Here is a 22873-nt window from a genome sequence, read left to right as displayed (position 1 = left end):
CCTTTGTCCTCCAAACATAACGATGGTCATTATGGCCAAACAGTTCACTTTTTTTTTCTTCATCAGACCAGAGGACATTTCTCCAAAAAGTACAATCTTTGTCCCCATGTGTCGTTGCAAACAGTAGTCTGGCTTTTTTATGGCGGTTTTGGAGCAGTGGCTTCTTCCTTGCTGAGCGGCATTTCAGGTTATGTCGATATAGGACTTGTTTTACTGTGGATATAGATACTTTTGTACCCATTTCCTCCAGCATCTTCACAAAGTCCTTTGCTGTTGTTCTGGGATTGATTTGCACTTTTCGCACCAAAGTACGTTCATCTCTAGGAGACGGAACACGTCTCCTTCCTGAGCGGTATGACGGCTGCGTGGTCCCATGGTGTTCATACTTGCGTACTATTGTTTGTATAGATGAACGTGGTACCTTCAGGCGTTTGGAAATTGCTCCCAAGGATGAACCAGACTTGTGGAGGTCTACAGTTTTTTTCTGAGGTCTTGGCTGATTTCTTTTGATTTTCCCATGATTTCACACAAAGAAGCACTGAGTTTGAAGGTAGGCCTTGAAATACATCCACAGGTACACCTCCAATTGACTCAAATGATGTCAAATTCTGGAATTTTCCAAGCTGTTTAAAGGCACAGTCAACTTAGTGTATGTAAACTTCTGACCCACTGGAATTGTGATATAGTGAATAAGTGAAATAATCTGTAAACAATTGTTGTAAAAATTACTTGTGTCATGCACCAAGTAGATGTCCTAACCGACTTGCCAAAACTATAGTTTGTTAACAAGAAATWTGTGGAGTGGTTGAAAAACGAGTTTTAATGACTCCAACCTAAGTGTATGTAAACTTTGACTTCAACTGTACAGTATCAGCAGTATTGGTTTCACCTGTACACCACACTGATCCCAGACCAGCATGTAGGTAATGCTTAAGCCCCTGGGCCTAGTTTCACCTGTAAGCCACACTGATCCCAGAGCATCCTGTAAATCTCACCAGCCTTCCTGTCGTTGCGCTCCACGTCGATACAGAACACGGGGATCCTCTCCCTCTTGATGTCATCATCGAAGAAGTCTATGTAGGGGATGGTGATGGTCCAGGCTGAGAGATTGCGAGGGGTGCTGGGGGTACTGACGGCCTCCATGGGGGAGTCATCCTCCAGAACCATCATGGCCTCTTCCACCTGACAGAGCCCATCCACAGACAGAGGGCGGTCAGAGATAAGAGGGTGAAGGTCAAGACAATGAATGACAGTCAAAGTTTGGTATGGAATCTGGGCCTCTAMTCACAAAAGGTTCTCAGAGTAGGCTATTGCAACACTCCTATCAGCTAAAAACAAGAAACGGCTTCAGTGGGCACGCGACACTGGACAATTGAGGAGTGGGAAAACATTGCCTGGTCCGACGAATCCCAGGTCTGTTGCGTCATGCTGATGGCAGAGTCAGGATTTGGCGTAAGCAATACGAGTCCATGGACCCATCCTGCCTGGTGTCAACAATACAGGCTGGTGGCAGTGGTGTAGAGGTGTGGGTAATGTTTTCCTGGCACACATTACGTCCCTTGATACCAATTGAACAACAATTGAACACCACAGTGTATCTGAACATTGCTGCTGCCCAAACCCAATAGAGCATCTTTGGGATGAGATGGAATGGGCTGTTCGCAGGATGAATGTACCACCATACAATCTGCAGCGACTGCGTGATGCCATCGCATCAGCATGGACAAACATCCCTGTGGAACGTTTCCGAAACCTTGTAGAATCCATGTCCAAAATAATTGGTCCTCTAACTCAGTTGGTAGAGCATGGCTTTGGCTCGTGCAATGCCAGGATAGTGGGTTCAATTCCCAGGACCACCCATACGTAAAATGTATGCAAGCATGTCTGTAAATCGCTATGGATAAAAGCGTCTACTAAATGGCAWGTATTATATATAAGAATTCTGGCTGTTCTGGACACAAAGGGGGGTCTGAACCGGTACTAGACGGGTGTACCTAAAAAAAAACTGTCTGGTGCATGTATATCAGCACTCCTACTCTAAGACTCTTTGTGAATAGGTGCCTGGTCTGTGGTCCCATACATGGTAAAGCTTGTGTGAAGCCGCACAGATCCACAATGTAAAAAGGGAGACACACTGCAAAGGTCCACTGATATTGAGTGACATATACAAGACGTACTAGAACAAACAACAAAGTACAGGATGTAAAATGGGAGATGTATTCACTGACAGCAGCTCTAGTGGGGGTAAAATATAGCTAGAGTGTGAACTATCTAGTGGGTCAGCTACGGAAGGCTCTGGGAGAAGAAGAAGAGAAACATACTGAGGTCGGCTGTGCAATGCTGTGGGAATGATGATGATACCTAGTCAGAGGGGGCAGGGCAGGGGTCTCGGTCAGTGAATCAAACATGATCATAAACCATTTTTAGTTGAGTTCAACATTATATATTTTCTTAGCAGAAACGCTAAAGATTTCCCCTTTGGTGAATTTGTTGCAGAGTGTTCACCATTAACATCAAGTAGAAATTATATACWAAAAAAAAGTTCAACCTAATTGTTGTCTGCTTAGTACAAAGAAACACATCATGGTATTGAATAAGCAAACATACAGGCCAGTACATCACCGTACGATGTTTATGGGCKCTGGGACAGAGGACAAGAAACAAAAAAAGTACCTTTGATACTGAAATTGGGTCAACAGGCCACCATTCCAGTTTATTTATCTACCTGACCGTGCAATTGTAATCTATCAACCAGATTTCCAATGAAAATCACAACCTTTAAGTGAAAACTCACAACCTTTAAAAATGACTCCTCTTGGCAATCAGTATTGCTTCATAAAGTCTCTGGCGAATTTATTTCAAAATTAAAATGATCAACAACAAAATTCAAAGAAGTAGAGTCCCAAGCCCATCTTTCATATTCAAGGTACACTCTGCAGGATGACATCATCATATACCATATGGATTCAACAGAAACCATATCTACCAAGACTTCCATAGTTTCACCTCTACCATGAATCCTTCATTTCCTGAGTGTGCGATCCTAACTAATCCTGGCTCCACACTGCAGCCCAGTGGCCACACACTACTCACCATGTCATCCTCTCCCTCCACCAGTCCGTAAGAGGGCAACATGGCTCCCTCCATGGTGGTGCTCTTGAACACCCCCTTGATCTTGCTGCCGATGCGGCTGATCCCAAACGACTCGCCCCGCTTCGAGGTGTTCCTATAGGCCAAAGAAGAGAGATTGTTTAATTTTGTGACAATGCAGGAGTTGTGCATGGCTTCAGAAAATCGCATGCAGTGTGGGTGCAGGACTGGAAGACAGAAGGGATACTGTATATTGTTCGGGGTTGAGGTGGGGGAGGTAGAAGCCAGGGTAGCCACACCAGACCACAGATAACAGTGAATTGAATGGATTAATAAAATAGAAGTGGATGAAAAATCATTGACGAGATTATAGGATGAGAGTGGCTTGGGGTATACACTCAAACCACACTCATTTGAAAACAAACTAATGTTGCTTTAGCCAAGTAAAAAAGTACAATTACAACACTGACACTTTGTGAATGACTGATGAAACCACACACTGTGTAGTCACCCTAATCAAAAATGAACACTGAAAGGCAACACAAAATTGACACATTCAAATCAAGACCCATAAAGGTCACAAACAAGGAGGCCATGCTGGTAGGGGAACAAATCAAGAAACATTAGCACCACAAGACAAGTACCCATGCGTAGGAGATGGGAGGCGAGGGCGATTTATAGAGGTGGGATGTAGGATACACACGGGCCTCGCAATGGACCCCGACTTACTTCAGCGAGCCAGGGCGTGAGGTTAGACAGCCATAAGAGCCGGATGGAAGGGCTACAATGGACTGGACATGAAGGTGGTGGTTAACGGATGCAGGTGAGGAGGAACCAGGGGTGCTGGACGGGGACTCAGGGCTCTGGGCATAGTCCCACTCCCAGGAGCTTTAGAGCGGGGAGCCATCAGTGTGTAAGGCATGGAACATCCAGAGGGATGGATGGATAAAAAAAAAAACAAGCACTGTCCAAGATGGTGGATATAGGCGAGCAGTTGGTGAGAGAGAGACAGACAAGGGGAGGGGGTTAGCGACAGGGCCAGTGTTCACGCATGGGGGTGCCGAAGCAGAAAGTGCCATTCTCTACTTTAAAAATTCTCCTCGTTCACCTCCTCCTTTCTGACAACCACAGTCCATGCTGCCTTGACCACTGCCTTTATAACAAAGACTGTTCCTACGAGAGAACAATAACTATTCCCCACCCTACCTTCCTTTTTGCTGCAAGGGAGCACAGATCTGTGCAAAAAAATACATTTTTCTCACTTTTCTTTAACAATGTGCGTTATAAAAAGGAGGCGATTGTTTATACATAGCGCCGTTGACTAAACTCCACCAGGGTTTGTCGAGTTTGTTACAAAGGCAGTATTCTTTTCCTCAGACTGCATCCAGGCAAGTATAGTTACATATCTTGCGTGCAGCGTTAACTCGGCAATGGACAGCCGTTGCTGAGCACCATACTGAGGGGGCATACTCACCGGATGTCATCCAAACTCAGGCTATTTCTGGAATAATAGCAGGCACAAGGAGTTAAAGATGACAGGCCACTCAAGCACACTACCAGACGACAGACACTAACTGAACTTAGCCACTGTGAGACAGGTGTGTACAGATAACAGTCTATCTTTATTTAGCTTGAGTAGTATAAGTCCAATGTTATCTGTACACACCTGMACGGCTCATAATAATGGCTGGAACGGAGCGAATGGATTGGCATCAATGCGTTTTGATGCATTTCATGCCATTCAACCTTCGCACTCCAGCCATTACCACGAGCCCGTCCTCCCCAATTGAGGTGCCACCAACCTCCTGTGATAGACACCCTGGTGAATGAGTTAATACGGCATAGAGGAGCTTCGGATTTCCCTTTTGGTCCTAAACCAAATTCTGATGGGAGAATTTATGTACTTGTGAGCACAAAAAGGATCCAAAAAGCTCAACTGTGCCTTCGAGATTAACTAGTCTACCGACACCACGGGTGCACAGTAAAGACAAGCCTACGTTAAGAAAGACACAGAACATAGACACAATATAGATACAACCATTGTTCTATAGCCATGGAAAAACAGCACCCACCTGCTCAGTTTAGAGTTCCTGGCGGGGGATTCGGCCCCCCTCAACAGTTGCCTGAAATACTGGAAAAAAAGGGTCAGGGAGGAAACCAGTCACACATATTAGGACCTCCTCCCCTCTCTGACTATCTATTTAACACTGAACAAAGTACCGTGATCGGGTCCCAGCGTTTTTCCTGATCATTTGACATGAACAGGAAAAACACCAGGCCATAACCATGATATCTAAGGAATCTTATGAATAACTACTTTCCAGATACTCCATGTATTCAGGGATCGGTAGAAGACAACACTATTTCACCTCATGTTTCAGTATGATAATAAAATGAGAGAATCTGTGTAGTGTAATGTATGATGACTTGCTGCACAAGCTCATTGGTCAGTCGTGTGTCCAGTATTGACGACATGATCTCACGTGTGTTTGTGTGTGTGAGACTAGGGTTGCAAAGCTACCTGTAATTTACCAACTGCCACCAGTTTGACGCCAAAACATTGACAACAAATACATAGACTTTCATTAAAAAAAGAAAATCCCCAGGTGTGTAAAACAAATATAAAAGTATATTTTATGGTGAGACCCTCATATTAAAACACCAATGGTATTCAATAATTTAGTTATAAATATATATWTTTTTTTTATCATCATATTTCATTATATGTAAATGTTATACTAAACAAAAATATAAAACGCAACAATTTCAAAGATTTTACTGAGTTACAGCTCATATAAGGAAATCAGTCAATTGAAATAAATTCATTAGGCCCTAATCTATCAATTTCACATGACTGGGAATACAGATACGCATCTGTTGGTCACAGACACCTTAAACAAAAAAGGGTTGTGGATCAGAAAAGCAGTCAGTATGTAGTGCCTAATTTGCTTCATGCAGTGTAACAGCATCTCTGTGCATTCAAATTGCCATCAATAAATTGCAATTGTGTTCATTGTCTGTAGCTTATGTCTGCCCATACCATAACCACACCGCCCCCATGGGGCACTCTGTTCACAACGTTGACATAAGCAAACCACTCGCCCACATGAAGCCATACACGTGGTCTGCGGTTGTGAGGCAGGTTGGATGTAATACCAAATTCTCTAAAACGGCGTTGGAGGTGACTTATGGTAGGTGAAATTAACATTCAATTCTCTAGCAACAGGTCTGATGGACATTCCTGCAGTCAGCATGCCAATTGCACGCTCCCTCAAAACATCTGTGGCATTGTGTTGTGTGACAAAACTGCATATTTTAGAGTGGCCTTTTATATCCCCCAGCACAAGGCGCACCTGTGTAATAATCATGCTGTTTAATCAGCTTCTTGATATGAAACACCTGTCAGGTGGATGGATTATCGTCACAAAGGAGAGCTACTCACTAACAGGGATGTAGACAAATTTGTGCACTAAATTTGAAAGAAATAAGCTTTGTGTATATGGAACATTGCTGGGATCTTTTACTTCAACTCATGAAACCAACACTTTACATGTTGCGTTTATATTTTTGTTCAGAGTACATGTGATACGGCCACACAAGAGGGCCAGAGACATGACAGACACCTGTGGTAATCTGAAGTACCCAAAAGGGCCACTAGATGTCTTGTGATAGATTACATCAAATCCTTGAAAGACACAAATTCTGGTAGACTTTGAAAGTTTCGAGTAATATACCCTCCCTTTGCAACCATAGTCCTGACCTCGTCGCTGTGGCAGAACATGGGGGTGAAGACGTTCTCCAGCAGGGACAGGACATGCTCGTAGGCCTCGAACAGGCAGCGCATGGTCTGCAGCTTCACCACCCCGGCATAAGGGCCCTCAGCAACTGGGGAGGGAAACCTACCACATGAGCATAACCTAACCAAGCTGCCATTTGTAATAATGAACATTCTGTTAATAAAACTGTTCATATGGCTATTTATAAACAGTATTTATAGACATTCTGTTGATAAGGCTGAAGATACCATATTAAAATCCATATCTGAAGGAGAGGATACGTTATTATAAGTTCTCAAAGAGAAAATAACAAAAAGCTATGACTGAGCTATGACAAAAGCTATGACGAATACAACGATCGTGCCTTAAAACTGGAAATGCCAAACAAATCCCTGTGACTCACTATTTTTTATCTCCTCTACAATGAAGGGATCAAAACGGATCTTGTCGATGCTCTCGTCCAGGCAGTAGGTCTCGTAGATCTTCTTCACCTCCTCGTGGAGCGTCAGCATCTCAGAGTCCGACAGCTCCGGACATAGGATCTTGTCGTTGAATTCCTCTGGTGGGGATAAAGGGAAATGTCCAACTAGACTTAACCCAGMGTTGATTAGGCAACAAATCGGAAGCAAACTAATAGTACACGCACAACCTACCAAGCAACAAAAAATAAATGCATATCCACACGGATTCCATCTGGCCGAGGTTATTTTAATAAAAAATAAAAAAATTGCCCAGATCAGCCTCAGCCTGACAGCTTCTGAAGATCAATATTGTCAAGAAAGGCCTGACAATTGTCTGTATAAAGCTATAACTCAGATTTAAGAAGTTGATCAAGGTAAAAATCAGACAATATTTATTTAATTGTGAATGTAAACAGTGACAATGTCTCCTTGAGAATGAATTGCCGAGAGGGCAGCCGCTCATTAAAAACAGAGTTTAATGTTTAGAAGATGTGATGGATGGCTATCATTACTTTTTAATGGTTTTGCAATGACCTCCGGATAAATAAATAAAAATTGACTTGATGCCTGAGTAAGGAATTCAGCTCGCTTCTTAAAGACGGAGCTGAAGAGCCTTTGAATCACAAAAGGAGGATTGCTGGGTTAAATCCAGAGATTAATATTTATTTTCTAAACAGATATTCTCGTCGTTCTAGATTTATTCAAATGGGATGCAAACCATGTTGTATTGTCCTTTACAAATCATTTAAAATAGCCTCCCAGACAATCAACTACTGAATTAATATTAAAAGAAATGAACTCTGGAGTAAAGATACGTTCAATTTCCAACAAGGTGCTCTGGGTTTGTGAGTTGAAATCAAAAATACAACAGTTTGCATGGTGATCTGATAAAGTAGAATGGAGGATCTAAGTGCTCTGTAATAATGGACATAGTGACAGAGGACAAAATGTAATCAATCCTTGAGTAATACTGACGTCTACGAGAAAAGAAAGTAAACTCTTTAGAAGATGGATTTCTCGGTCTCCAAAGATCAACCAGACTAAGGTCTGAGATCAGACGTTGGGAGGTCCTTGGATGTAGACGTCCGTGAGCTGCTCATAGTTGGATTGGATCTATCTAAACATGGGTTAATAACTGCAGTCATGTGTGCTTCTTTGACCAAATTTTAAAATAAATGAAATATATAAAATTATAATAATAATAAAAGGACAATTGAATCAATATATTAGATAGTGAAATTAAGGTTTTATCAAATATGACTGGAGCATATACAGAGATAAATGATCCTGCCTTCACTGTCATTCCAGGAGTCTATAATGCTGATACCTAGAGTTCTACAAACCACCACACACCTCTTGCCCTATTTAGGACAGAAGAAGCTACTACATTGAAAAGGGTATTGCTACATTTATGAACATCCTCTTTCAACAGATGTGATTGTTGTATTAAAGTAATATCAATATTTTTCCTCTGAATAAAATCAAGACATAGTGCTCGCTTAGTTCCAGTGTTTGATTTCTTGGAATCCCCAAGTGGCAAAAAAATACTAGTCATAAGTATCCAAAGAAAAGACACAGGACAATAGGATAGTAGATCTGATTGTCCTGTATTTCAAGTACATAAGTATATTTATACAGAGTGTACAAAAACATTAACAATAAGAGCTCTTTCCATGGCATAGACTGACCAGGTGAATCCAGGTGAAAGCTWTGATCCCTTATTGAGGTCACCTGTAAAATCCACTTCAAATCAGTGTAGATGAAGGAGAGGCGACAGGTTAAAGGTGGATTGACAAGCCTTGWCACAATTGAGACATGGATTGTGTATGTGTGCCATTCGGAGGGTGAATGGGTAAGACAAAATATTTAAGTGCATTTGAACGGGGTATGGTAGTAGGTGCCAGGTGCACCGGTTTGTGTCAAGAACTGCAAAGCTGCTGGGTTTTTCACACTCAACAGTTTCCCGTGTTTATCAACAATTGTGGGAACACAACTGTGGGAAGCATTGGAGTCAACATGGGCAAGAATCCCTGTGGAACGCTTGACACCTTGTAGAGTCCATGCCTCGATGAATTGGGGTTGTTCTGAGGGCAAAACGGGAGGGTGCAACTCAATATTAGGAAGGTGTTCTTAATGTTCTGTACACTCAGTGTAGGTCACACAACAATCCATGAATACTACCTGCTCTTTCCCTTTCCCCATACATTGGTGACATGCAGATGCTGAGTCATACCCCCGTGGGCACCAGATACCACCATATGCTGACAATATGGGTACACCATGCAAACCATAAACAACAACAACAAAAAAAGGTATAATGTTCTTCTATATTAGATATAAACTAAATCCACTGCCGAGTGAAACCGCTACACTCATAATATAAACCAGCCTCAAGACTCCAAGGAAAAGATGCAGTGAAGCAGCAAAAAAGGAAGTTCACATAAGGGTATGCAATTTTATTATAATAAATAGAAGACTTTAGAATACTCTGATACTTTTCTCTCATGCTCAGGCCTCAAAATGAAAGACTATGAGCAAAAGAAAAAGACCCATACAGATTAAATGGCATGTTTTAGGGAAAATAATATTACCACAATGCAGTATAGACGCGGTCTAGTGTAGATGCGGTGTTTGCGTTCCATCTCAATCACCCCGCGGGATAATAGGCTGAAGAGCCCCACAGGTAGCGGCTTCTGCAGGAATGAAATAGCGTCGCTACCCTCCTGGGTCTCAGAAAGCGAGACCAGGCGTAGGGATGAGCGGCATGAATAACACACGTGGTCCCGTGTGGCTCAGTTGGTAGAGCATGGCGCTTGCAACGCCAGGGTTGTGGGTTCATTCCCCACGGGGGGACCAGGATGAGTATGAACTTTCCAATTTGTAAGTCGCTCTGGATAAGAGCGTCTGCTAAATGACTTAAATGTAAATGTAATAATCCTCCATCTCAGCTAAACGATCCGTCATGCCCTGGATGTTCTCCGCATTGATGTTGATATCATGGTGTTCACGCTGTTCCGCTTGTATTGTGTCTGTGCGGGCTGATTGTGTTGTGGCGGACTGGTTTACCTTCGCAATTTCAATCTCAAATTTAGTGAATTTCATCTTGAATGATTCGAGGATGCTAGGATGAGGATGGCGATCACTGTGACTTTAGTAGTTTTTTACATCAGTGCACATTTCGGATAGACACTTTTAGCTCAGCAAGCCTTCCCGACATCAGGAGCAAGTGAGATAGAACCAACTCCTCTTTGACGGGGAGCTGCGTCCCTGTAGACCCATGTACAGAGGGATGCTAACAGCTTTATTTCTTATCTTCTTGATTTGTAGACAGAGACGGAGTAGCCGGCTCCAACATGTTGATATTTCTCTTGGCAGGCATTTCAGCGCACATTCTTGTACGTGATTAGTTCAGATGGTCAAAAGAACACTAGAATTAGCATTTAAAAACTTTGCACAAGAGTGAGCAAAACTCCTATGCCACCATCTTGCTCGTAAATAACACGTCGCTTTCATAGCGTATTACTTTTAATTATTAGGGTGTACTAATTGTCAAGTCTCAAAATCGATATCCATCTTACCTCTATATTGTTTTAAGTCCTGCGGATTCGAGAAGAACGATCAACAGGAAAGTGAGCCTGTCAGATAGCCAGTAATGTAATTTTCCAGATTTTTGACAAAATATTTTACCTCTGGCCTCCATTGATTTATTAACCCTAATTCTGGCCATCCTACAAGGGTAAAAACTCTAATAACTTTGAACGAATGCCCAGACGGCATTCCCAGCCGCGTCCTCAGAGCATGCGCAGACCAGCTGGCTGGTGTGTTTAAGCACATATTCAATCAATCCTTATCCCAGTCTGCTGTTCCCACATGCTTCAAGAGGGCCACCATTGTTCCTGTTCCCAAGAAAGCTAAGGTAACTGAGCAAAACGACTACCGCCCCGTAGCACTCACTTCCGTCATCATGAAGTGCTTTGAGAGACTAGTCAAGGACCATATCACCTCCACCCTACCTGACACCCTATACCCACTCCAATTTGCTTACCGACCCAATAGGTCCACAGACAACGCAATCGCAACCACACTGCCCTAACCCATCTAGACAAGAGGAATACCTATGTGAGAATGCTGTTCATCGACTACAGCTCAGCATTTAACACCATAGTACCCTCCAAACTCGTCATCAAGCTCGAGACCCTGGGTCTCGACCCCGCCCTGTGCAACTGGGTCCTGGACTTCCTGACGGGCCACCCCCAGGTGGTGAGGGTAGGTAACATCTCCACCCCGCTGATCCTCAACACTGGGGCCCCACAAGGGTGCGTTCTGAGCCCTCTCCTGTACTCCCTGTTCACGACTGCGTGGCCATGCACGCCTCCAACTCAATCATCAAGTTTGCGGACGACACTACAGTGGTAGGCTTGATTACCAACAACGACGAGACGGCCTACAGGGAGGAGGTGAGGGCCCTCGGAGTGTGGTGTCAGGAAAATAACCTCACACTCAACGTCAACAAAACAAAGGAGATGATTGTGGACTTCAGGAAACAGCAGAGGGAGCACCCCCCTATCCACATCGACGGGACAATAGTGGAGAAGGTGGAAAGTTAAGTTCCTCGGTGTACACATCACGGACAAGCTGAATTGGTCCACCCACACAGACAGCGTCTCTTCAACCTCAGGAGGCTGAAGAAATTCGGCTTGTCACCAAAAGCACTCACAAACTTCTACAGATGCACAATCGAGAGCATCCTGTCGGGCTGTATCACCGCCTGGTACGGCAACTGCTCCGCCCACAACCGTAAGGCTCTCCAGAGGGTAGTGAGGTCTGCACAACGCATCACCGGGGGCAAACTACCTGCCCTCCAGGACACCTACACCACCCGATGTCACAGGAAGGCCATAAAGATCATCAAGGACAACCACCCGAGCCACTGCCTGTTCACCCCGCTATCATCCAGAAGGCGAGGTCAGTACAGGTGCATCAAAGCAGGGACCGAGAGACTGAAAAACAGCTTCTATCTCAAGGCCATCAGACTGTTAAACAGCCACCACTAACATTAGTGGCCGCTGCCAACATACTGACTCAACTCCAGCCACTTTAATAATGGGAATTGATGGAAATTATGTAAAAATGTATCACTAGCCACTTTAAACAATGCCACTTAATATAATGTTTACATACCCTACATTACTCATCTCATATGTATATGTATATACTGTACTCTATATCATCTACTGCATCTTGCCATCTTTATGTAATACATYTATCACTAGCCACTTTAAACTATGCCACTTTATGTTTATATACCCTACATACTCTATACCATCTACTGCATCTTGCCTATGCCGTTCTGTACCATCACTCATTCATATATCTTTATGTACATATTCTTTATCCCTTTACACTTGTGTGTATAAGGTAGTAGTTGTGGAATTGTTAGGTGAGATTACTTGTTGGTTATTACTGCATTGTCGGAACTAGAAGCACAAGCATTTCGCTACACTCGCATTAACATCTGCTAACCATGTGTATGTGACAAATAAAATTTGAGGTTTGGACCATTTGTTGAGTTAGAAAAGTATCTACACAATTAACATATTTTAACCATTGGTCAAAAGATGCCTTTTTGATTGGACACCCTACACTTATCCATTTTCCTTCAGACTGTCCAAACACTGGGAAGGGTGGAGTTTCTGGGCCAGTACATAGTTGTCAGTCTGTATTGATCTATATCTGGGATAATGGCGAATGGCCAAAGCCTGCTTACCCACAGTGAGGCAGAACTGGAGAACGTGCACGGCCCCCTCCTGCTTGAGGAAGTTCATGAAGCGGAAGAGCAGGTCCTGCTGCTCCCTGATCTCCTTCAGCTCCAGCTTCAGCACCTGAGAAAGAGGGGAGAAGATGAGTGGTTTGGAAGGGCAGTATATGGGGAGAAGAGGGGGAAGGGATGGGTTACCTGGCTACTTACAGAGGGCTTCTTGTTGCGAACGTCAGAGTACTTGTGCAGGAAGTGAACCAAGGTTGAGCTGGGCTCCATGGCGGCCTCGGGAGGAGAGTTGTCGATGAATATGAGAAGCAAATGGTTCACGGTGTCCTAAAATGGGAATGAGCATTGATTTACAACAGAAAATCTATGCCCATTCTGGCTTGTTTATGTCCTCGGAAAGACTTGCAAATTATATCAAGCCTGAAAACAACAATCCTATATGAATCAGCTATGGGTCCGCGGTCAAACGACCACTCCTCATCATAGTCAAACGCTCACTCCTCATCATAGTCAAATGCTCCCTAAAACACTTCTGCGAGRAGGCTTTTCTAATCGACCTGGCCCAGGTATCCTGGAAGGATATTGACCTCATCCCGTCAGTCGAGGATGCCTGGTAGTTCTTTAAAAAGTAATTTCTTCACCATCTTAAATAAGCATGCCCCTTTCAAAAAAATGTAGAACTAAGAACAGATATAGCCCTTGGTTCACTCCAGACCTGACTGCCCTTGACCAGCACAAAAACATCCTGTGGCGGACTGCAATAGCATCGAATAGTCCCCGCGATATGCAACTGTTCAGGGAAGTCAGGAACCAATACACAGTCAGTCAGGAAAGCAAAGTCTAGCTTTTTCAAACAGCTCTAACTCCAAAAAGTTTTGGGACACTGTAAAGTCCATGGAGAACAAGAGCACCTCCTCCCAGCTGCCCACTGCACTGAGGCTAGGCGACATGGTCACCACGGATAAATCCATGATAATCGAACATTTTAATAAGCATTTCTCTACGGCTGGCCATGCTTTCCTCCTGGCTACCCCAACCCCGGCCAACAGCTCCGCACCCCTCGCAGCRYCTTGCCCGAGCCTCCCCAGCTTCTCCTTCACCCAAATCCAGATCGCAGATGTTCTGAAAGAGCTGCAAAACCTGGACCCGTACAAATCAGCTGGGCTAGACAATCTGGACCCTCTCTTTCTAAAATTATCCGCCGCCATTGTTGCAACCCCTATTACCAGTCTGTTCAACCTTTCTTTCGTTTCGTCCGAGATCCCTAAAGATTGGAAAGCTGCCGCGGTCATCCCCCTCTTCAAAGGGGGTGACACTCTAGACCCAAACTGTTACAGACCTATATGCATCCTGCCCTGCCTTTCTAAAGTCTTTGAAAGCCAAGTTAATAAACAGATCACTGACCATTTCAAATCCCACTGTACCTTCTCCGCTGTGCAATCCGGTTTCCGAGCTGGTCACGGGTGCACCTCAGCCACGCTCAAGGTACTAAACGATATCATAACCGCCATCGATAAAAGACAGTACTGTGCAGCCGTCTTCATCGACCTGGCCAAGGCTTTCGACTCTGTCAATCACCGTATTCTTATCGGCAGACTCAATAGCCTCAGTTTCTCAAATGACTGCCTCGCCTGGTTCACCAACTACTTCGCAGACAGGGTTCAGTGTGTAAAATCGGAGGGCCTGTTGTCCGGACCTCTGGCGGTCTCTATGGGGGTACCACAGGGTTCAATTCTCGGGCCGACTCTTTTCTCTGTATATATCAACGATGTCGCTCTTGCTGCGGGTGATTCCCCGATTCACCTCTACGCAGACGACACCATTCTGCATACATCTGGCCCTTCTTTGGACACTGTGTTAACTAACCTCCAAACGAGCTTCAATGCCATACAACACTCCTTCTGTGGCCTCCAGCTGCTCTTAYACGCTAGCAAAAACAAATGCATGCTTTTCAACCGTTCGCTGCCCGCACCAGCCCACCCGACTAGCATCACTACTCTGGACGGTTCTGACCTAGAATACGTGGACAACTACAAATACCTAGGTGTCTGGCTAGACTGTAAACTCTCCTTCTGACTCATATCAAACATCTCCAATCCAAAATCAAATCTAGAATCGGCTTTCTATTTCGCAACAAAGCCTCCTTCACTCACGCCGCAAAACTTGCCCTAGTAAAACTGACTATCCTGCCGATCCTCGACTTTGGCGATGTCATCTACAAAATAGCTTCCAATACTCTACTCAGCAAATTGGATGCAGTCTATCACAGTGCCATCCGTTTTGTTACCAAAGCGCCTTATACCACCCACCACTGCGACCTGTATGCTCTAGTCGGCTGGCCTTCGCTACATATTCGTCGCCAGACCCACTGGCTCCAGGTCATCTATAAGTCTATGCTAGATAAAGCGCCGCCTTATCTCAGCTCACTGGTCACGATAACAACACCCACCCGTAGCATGCGCTCCAGCAGGTATATCTCACTGGTCATCCCCAAAGCCAACACCTCCTTTGGCAGCCTTTCCTTCCAGTTCTCTGCTGCCAGTGACTGGAACGAATTGCAAAAATCGCTGAAGCAGGAGACTTACATTTCCCTCACTAAGTTTAAACATCAGCTATCTGAGCAGCTAACTGATCGCTGCAGCTGTACATAGTCCATCTGTAAATAGCCCACCCAATCTACCTACCTCATCCCCATATTGTTTTTACTTACTTTGCTGCTCTTTTGCACACCAGTATCACTACTTACACACCATCATCTGCTCATCTATCACTCCAGTGTTAATCTGCTAAATTGTAATTACTTTGCTACTATGGCCTATTTATTGCCTTACCTCCTCATGCCATTTGCACACACTGTATATAAACTTTTTTTTCTCCATTGTGTTATTGACTGTACGCTTGTTTATTCCATGTGTAACTCTGTGTTGTTGTTTCTGTCGCGCTGCTTTGCTTCATCTTGGCCAGGTCGCAGTTGTAAATGAGAACGTGTTCTCAACTAGCTTACCTGGTTAAATAAAAGGTGAAATACATTTTTTTTAACCTATATTTTCTAAAATAAACATGTTTCATGGCTACAAAGCACTTACAGGATCAGCCAGGTAGTCCAAGGCGGGGAGGAAAACAGAGCCAGCCAACACCTCTCTTATCAGAAGAGTAAGCGATCTGAGGATAGTGGAGAGACGGGTATGAAAGAGAGAAATGGGAAAACAGAGACCGGGTTCGTATACAGTTAGCATGAAACAGAAACTCCCCGAAACAAGAAGGCACTATCTGAACAACTAATAAGAAATTCGACATTTTGTTTTCTGTCATAACAGTGTGCCCTAATGAACACAACCCAGGAGACAATGACCTGTATTGCCTCAAGAAATATGGTGCCATGTTACCTGCAGTCACAGGCTTTGGGGGGCAAAATATAGGGGAAGAGCATCTCAGTCAACTTCCTGAGGTAGAGGAGCTCGTCTCTGCGACTGCGTAGTGCCACGTGCAGGTCAGGGCCGTACTCCTCCAGTGCTGCTTGCTGCAGATACTCAGCGTTCTTCACTAGGGGGTAGAAACAAGTCAAGGGTCCACTGGTCAAAGTTCCACTCTTTGGAAATAACTCTGGCAGTAAAAGATATTTAAAAATTAAGATGATTACCTTTTTGCCTTGCTTTGGTTATTATTTCAATGTGCTTCATGGAAACTTTAAGCAGTTTGGCCGTGATAAGACCTGGGATATCAACCTGAGAAAGAACATAGGACATAAATATTATTTAAAAAAATATATAATCTTTAAAAATCATCTGATATCTAGAATAGTCTAAATTCTGTTTGTTTCACCTTTTGAGTTCGACGTACGAGCACAGCGGCAAAAAAACGCAGAGTCACTCTCAGCTCATCCACAAACGCCTCATCGTCTGTGATATCCCTTCACAGGAAGGAAAAAAAAACTGGTCATATGTCTGCATATACCATGCCAGAGGATGTATTTAATGCAACACGGAGCACTTGTGAGTAATATACAGTAACAAACCTATACCAGGGATACACAAAGTTTTCAAGAACCAGTTCCAGAACCTTGAAACAGAGCAAAAACATATCACATCTTAGAATGACAGAAGCACTTTCCAGAAGGCACAAAATAAAATGAGTTTGATCCAGTGTCCCATACCTCTGATAGAGAGGCATCCACTTTGGAGGGAACTTTCAAGTCCAGCCATGGTTGATAGTTCTCCAATAGTAATGTTGGTCTGTCAATAGAACATTATTTACATAGAGCACCAGTCAAAAGTTTGGACACACCTACTCATTCAAGGGTTTCTCTTTATTTGTACTCTTTTCTACATTGTAGAATAATAGTGAAGAAATCAAAACTATGAAATAACACATGGAATCATGTAGTAACCCCCAAAAAAAAAAAGATTTAAAAAAAAAAGAGATTCTTCAAAGTAGCCACCCTTGCCTTGATGGCAGCTTTGCACACTCTTGGCATTCTCTCAACCAGCTTCATGATGAATGCTTTTCCAACAGTCTTGAAGGAGTTCCCCCATATGCTTAGCACTTGTTGGCTGCATTTCCGTCACTCTGCGGTCTGACTCATACCAAACCATCTCAATTGGGTGAAAGTCAGGTGATTGTTGAGGCCAGGTCATCTGATGCAGCACTCCAACACTCTCCTTCTTGGTCAAATAGCCCTTACACAGACTGGAGGTCATTGTCCTGTTGAAAAACAAATGAAAGTCCCACTAAACCCAAACCAGATGGGATGGAGTATCACTGCAGAATGCTGTGGTAGCCATGCTGGATAAGTGTGCCTTGAATTCTAAATAAATCACATACAGTGTCAACAGCAAAGCACCCCCACACCTCCTCCTCCATGCTTTACGGTGGGAAAAACACATGCGGAGATCATCTGTTCACCTACTCTGCGTCTCACAAAGACACGGCGGTTGGAATCAAAAATCGCAAATTTGGACTCAGACCAAAGGACAGATTTCCACCGGTCTAATGTCCATTGCTCGTGTTTCTTGGCCCAAGCAAGTATCTTCTTCTTATTGGTGTCTTTTAGTAGTGGTTTCTTTGCAGAAATTCGACCATGAAGGTCTGATTCACGCGGTCTCCTCTGAACAGTTGATGTTGAGATGTGTCTGTTATTTGAACTCTGTGAACCATTTATTTGGGCTGCAATCTGAGGTGCAGTTAACTCTAATGAACTCATACTCTGTAGCAGAGGTAACGCTGGGTCTTCCTTTCCTGTGGCAGTCCTCATGAGAGTAATCATGGACTTTCGTTTCTCTTTGATTATTTGAGCTGTTCTTGCAATAATATGGACTTGGTCTTTTACCAAATAGGGATATATTCTATATACCACCCCTAACTTGTCACAACACAACTTATTGGCTCAAATGCATTAAGGAAAGAAATTCCACAAATTAATTTTTAACAAGGCACACCCGTTAATTGAAATGCATTCCAGGTGACTACATCATGAAGCTGTTTGAAAGAATGCCAGGAGTGTGCAAAGCTGTCATCAAGGCAAAGGGGGCTCCTTCAAAGAATCTCAAATATAAAATATATTTTGATTTGTTTAACACTTTTTGGTTTCTACATAATTCCATATGTGTTATTTCATAATGTTGATGTCTTCACTATTATTCTACAATGTAGAAATAGTTTTAAAAAATAAAGAAAAACCCTGGAATGAGTAGGTGTGTCCAAACTTTTGACTGGTACTGTACATAATGACAATTAACTCCACTTTTTGTTTTCAATTAGTCTGTGAAATATTGATAAAACCCATTAGTTCACTCTGTTGTCTCATCTAGCCAAATTACCAATGTGGGACACTTTCAATTCCATTATGTGCTCCAGTATACTATTTTGCCACTGGGGGTGCAGTAAAACGCCATTTAACAGACTGGTGATAGACAAAATCAACAACTCCAATCAATGAATGTGAACATCAAAATAGTAAGGTATATGGAATTCCTGCGCTATTTTGTCAAATGAATAGAGAGAGATGAACAGTAAACTCAGAGACCCAGCAGTAGGAACATCAAGCAATATTATTCACGCTCAATCCCACATAAATACAATAAGGCCAACGTCCTAATAAACATTCATTCACATACAGTATTTTTGGAGCAGTGATCTCACCTGTGCCTTTTACACTTTATTTTCCCGCAGACTGCACAGCTGTGACCCAAGGGAAACAACTCTTGTTGGTCCTGCTGACAGATACAATACCACCCTCTATCAACCTGGACTATAAGTAAATATATAGTTACAGGTAGAGGTCGACCGATTAATTAGGGCCGACATCAAGTTTTCATAACAATCGGTAATCGGCCTTTTTGGYCGCCGATTATGGCCGATTACATTGCAATCCACGAGGAAACTGCGTGGCAGGCTGACCACCTGCTATGCGAGTGCAGCGTCAAAAGGACCTTGTGGCTGCAAGGAGCCAAGGTAAGTTGCTAGCTAGCATTAAAACTTATCTTATTAAAAAAAATCTAACTACACATGGTTGATGATAATACTAGGTTAACTAGCTTGTACTGCGTTGCATATAATCAAATGCGGTGCCTGTTAATTTATCATCGAATTACAGTCTACTTCAACTTCGCCAAACGGGTGATGATTTAACAAAATCGAATTCACGAAAAAAAGCACAATCCTGACACAAATATACCTAACCATAAACATCAATGCCTTTCTTAAAATCAATGCACAGAAGTATGTATTTTTTAAACCTGCTTTAGTTCAAAGAAATTCATGTTAGCGGGCAATAGTCACTAGGGAAATTGTGTCACTTCTCTTGCGTTCAGTGCAAGCAGTGTCAGGGTATATGCAACAGTTTGGGCCGCCTGCTCATTGCGAACAGTGTTTCTTCCTAACAAAGACTGTAATTAATTTGCCAGAATTGTACATAATTATGACATAACATTGAAGGTTGTGCAGTGTAACAGCAGTATTTAGACTTAGGGTTGCCAACCGTTCGACAAAATACGTAATTTCACTGAAATACTAAACGTTTTGTTTTTGAAATGATAGTTTCCGGATTTTACCATATTAAATGACCAAAGGCTTTTATTTGTGTGTGTTTATTATAATTAAGTCTATGATTTGATATTTGATAGAGCAGTCAGACCGAGCGGTGGTAGGCAGCAGCAGGCTCGTAAGCATTCATTCAAACAGCACTTTACTGCATTTGCCAGCAGCTCTTAGTAATGCTTGAGGCACAGCGCTGTTTATGACTTCAAGCCTATCAACTCCTGAGATTAGGCTGGCAATACTAAAGTGCCTATAATAACATCCAATAGTCAAAGGTATATGAAATACAAATGCTATAGAGAGAAATAGTCGACACGTCACAATTCCTATAATAACTACAACCTAAAACTTCTTAACTGGGAATATTGAAGAACTGGGAATATTGAACCACCAGCTTTCATATGTTCTCATGTTCTGAGCAAGAAACTTACACTAGCTTTTTTACATGGCACATATTGCACTTTTACCTTCTTCTCCAACACTTGTGTTTTTTGCATTATTTAAACCAAATTGAACATGTTTCATTATTTATTTGAGACTAAATAGATTTTATGTATTATATTAAAGTTAAAATAAGTGTTCATTGAGTATTGTTGTATATATACACACAAAGAAAAAAATTACATTGTCAGATTAATCGGTATCGGCTTTTTTTGGTCCTCCAATAATCGGTATGGGCGTTGAAAAATCATAAAATCGGTCAACCTCTAGTTACAGATGTATATTTTCTGTACATAAGGTAAACCTACCTTGGTCTTTGGCTTTATAGACAGTAAGATATTAGGCAACAGAGTCTCTGGGCCAAGAGAGCAGTAGAATGTGACAACGCCAGCCAGGAACGACCAGAAAACCATAATAATGTGCAGATATCTGTGAATTCAATAACATTTTACARATAGCTTACATTGGGAATGTATTATGACTCATTAGTCTACCTCAGTCATTCCTAAATCGATATGCTAACTCAACTGATGCAAATACTGCCTATTCGTGATCCTGAGCATCATGCCAGTCTGTTTTACTGTAGGCAGGCCTACAATTTGTAAACATGTGAAACATTGTAAACATACAGTAGGCCTATTTGTACCTACCTGTTCAACAAAACAGTGGATAAGAGCAAGACAAGTAGAAGGAAGCAGAAGACTGGATACTGGCGGCCCAGTTCTCGCAATAGGTCCAGCTTCATCCTGTGCCTCATCTTCTGCAGGTAGACTCTGATGCATCCCATTGTCAGGATGGACAACGTACACAAGTAATTATAATCACGTAGTTATGTTGCACTTTCACTGGAGAGCAATGGAGGACCTTCCATGATAAACACTGCGACAAATAAGTGCGATGTTAGACCCGTCATATACCTAGGCTAGGCAGAATAACGGTGCAATTTGATAATGTGTCGTCTATACTCACCACAATCAAATATGCAGGATTAGTCAAGCTAGCTAGTTGATGTTTGAAACGCTATCTATCATCATGCTAGCCAAACGTCAACATCCCCTCTCTATACTGCACGCAGCGCACCCATTGACATGCGCACGGTCTTTGACGTGTGCAGGGCACGCGCCAGTCTGCTGTAAACCTGTGTAACCAGTCGAGTCAATAAAGGCTTCACATGCGTTCACCGTCTATATACTTCTGAATATCATTATTATCAATGTCCATCCAACTTCAGCACGCGTACGTGTTTTCGTCGTTAAAATAACTGGACGGTCAGGCTGATGTCACATCCGGTTCATTATGGGATCATGCAACATTCTTGCCGTTATTTTTATATCCCACTTCACCTGCCATGTCCCCTGCGAACATAACGGTGAATATACAGTATTCCAAAATCTAATCACATCGCTACAGTACTGATTTCGTGTAGTGGCAGGCTAGCAGCAAACGACTAACATGCGTGGCAGCAGTACTCACTGTCAACGAAGTGCTTATTATAACTGAATGTAATGATTCAATTGAAATCACAGGATAGTGACGTTACACATGCGCCTCTAGTTGAAGACTCCCTGGGAATGAGAAAGTACACTCAGTGACTGTGTGATGTGCATCAGAAAGCTATAATCAGTGCATAAACTGTGTGACATGGTTTAACAAGATGTCATACAGAGAGTAAGACACAGATAGAAATCAAAAACTTTATTACAAAAATAAGTTACACTCACCTCCATTTTACAGTATAAAACAATTTATTTGCAGGAATGCAAAAACGTGGTTGGCCACCAACAATAGTTTAAAACTGCTAACATTTTTTCAAAAGGTGGTTGTAATTATTTTATTGAGGGAGTTAACAGTGTACAAAACCGGATGAATAGTTCAGTCTCCTTTTCGCTATACATGGAATACGAATAACAGCTGCAGTGTCCCTTTTACCACTGTATGATCACGATCCCCTTCGAAACAGCTACAGGCACACATGCTCGCTGGCTGGGCAGTATGGCAATTCATTTTTAATCAAGAGACTTGATTACATAGTAGCTGGCTTAGAGTTAGAGGGATCATTCAAGATGTCACATGATTGGGATATTTATTTTACAGTAAAGGGGGTGGTACTGAACATAATTCTGATCTATTCTAAAAACAAAAACAATTATTGGAGTGGCAAAGGGACACTGCAGGGCTTTTTCAAAGGCAGTTGATGCCTTTGTTGATGTTCAAGCCTTTACAAAAGTAACATTTTCCAAACTATACAACCAGTAACTACAATAATCTGAAGAAGCAAGGTGTCTTGTTCAGTTCAAAATAGG

At 42.7% G+C, this 22873-nt stretch overlaps 1 protein-coding gene across 7 annotated transcripts in view; it reads right to left on the bottom strand.

Moving 5' to 3' along the window:
• Nucleotides 1–21833, bottom strand: part of LOC112068101 (sorting nexin-14) — a 30008-nt gene extending 8175 nt beyond the window's left edge. For 4 of the 7 annotated variants that reach the window (XR_011475105.1, XR_011475106.1, XM_024135128.2 and 1 more), the window contains exons 1-18: nucleotides 21540–21833; nucleotides 21221–21449; nucleotides 20879–20999; nucleotides 19233–19306; nucleotides 17248–17326; nucleotides 17110–17153; nucleotides 16917–17004; nucleotides 16735–16819; nucleotides 16481–16637; nucleotides 16181–16256; nucleotides 13296–13421; nucleotides 13095–13209; nucleotides 7270–7425; nucleotides 6851–6975; nucleotides 5163–5221; nucleotides 3820–3978; nucleotides 3094–3226; nucleotides 996–1182 (exon numbers count right to left, since the gene is read on the bottom strand). Coding sequence is in view for 5 of the 7 variants with exons in the window: in XM_024135128.2 (XP_023990896.1) it covers nucleotides 996–1182; nucleotides 3094–3226; nucleotides 3820–3978; nucleotides 5163–5221; nucleotides 6851–6975; nucleotides 7270–7425; nucleotides 13095–13209; nucleotides 13296–13421; nucleotides 16181–16256; nucleotides 16481–16637; nucleotides 16735–16819; nucleotides 16917–17004; nucleotides 17110–17153; nucleotides 17248–17326; nucleotides 19233–19306; nucleotides 20879–20999; nucleotides 21221–21357 (1921 nt within the window). In the remaining 2 variants the exon portion in view is untranslated. Of the gene's footprint in view, nucleotides 1–995; nucleotides 1183–3093; nucleotides 3227–3819; nucleotides 3979–4564; nucleotides 4592–5162; nucleotides 5222–6850; nucleotides 6976–7269; nucleotides 7426–13094; nucleotides 13210–13295; nucleotides 13422–16180; nucleotides 16257–16480; nucleotides 16638–16734; nucleotides 16820–16916; nucleotides 17005–17109; nucleotides 17154–17247; nucleotides 17327–19232; nucleotides 19307–20878; nucleotides 21000–21220; nucleotides 21450–21539 lie in introns of all 7 variants that reach the window. The other 3 variants (XM_024135130.2, XM_070438018.1, XM_024135132.2) reach the window with 3 other exon arrangements.
• Between the last annotated feature and the right edge of the window lie 1040 nt (nucleotides 21834–22873).

This window comes from Salvelinus sp. IW2-2015, unplaced genomic scaffold (assembly GCF_002910315.2).
Source record: "Salvelinus sp. IW2-2015 unplaced genomic scaffold, ASM291031v2 Un_scaffold83, whole genome shotgun sequence".
In the NCBI taxonomy this organism is placed as follows: Eukaryota; Metazoa; Chordata; class Actinopteri; order Salmoniformes; family Salmonidae; genus Salvelinus; species Salvelinus sp. IW2-2015.
The sequence above is the reverse complement of the archived record's forward strand: the minus strand, read 5'-3'. Positions and strand labels throughout refer to the sequence as shown.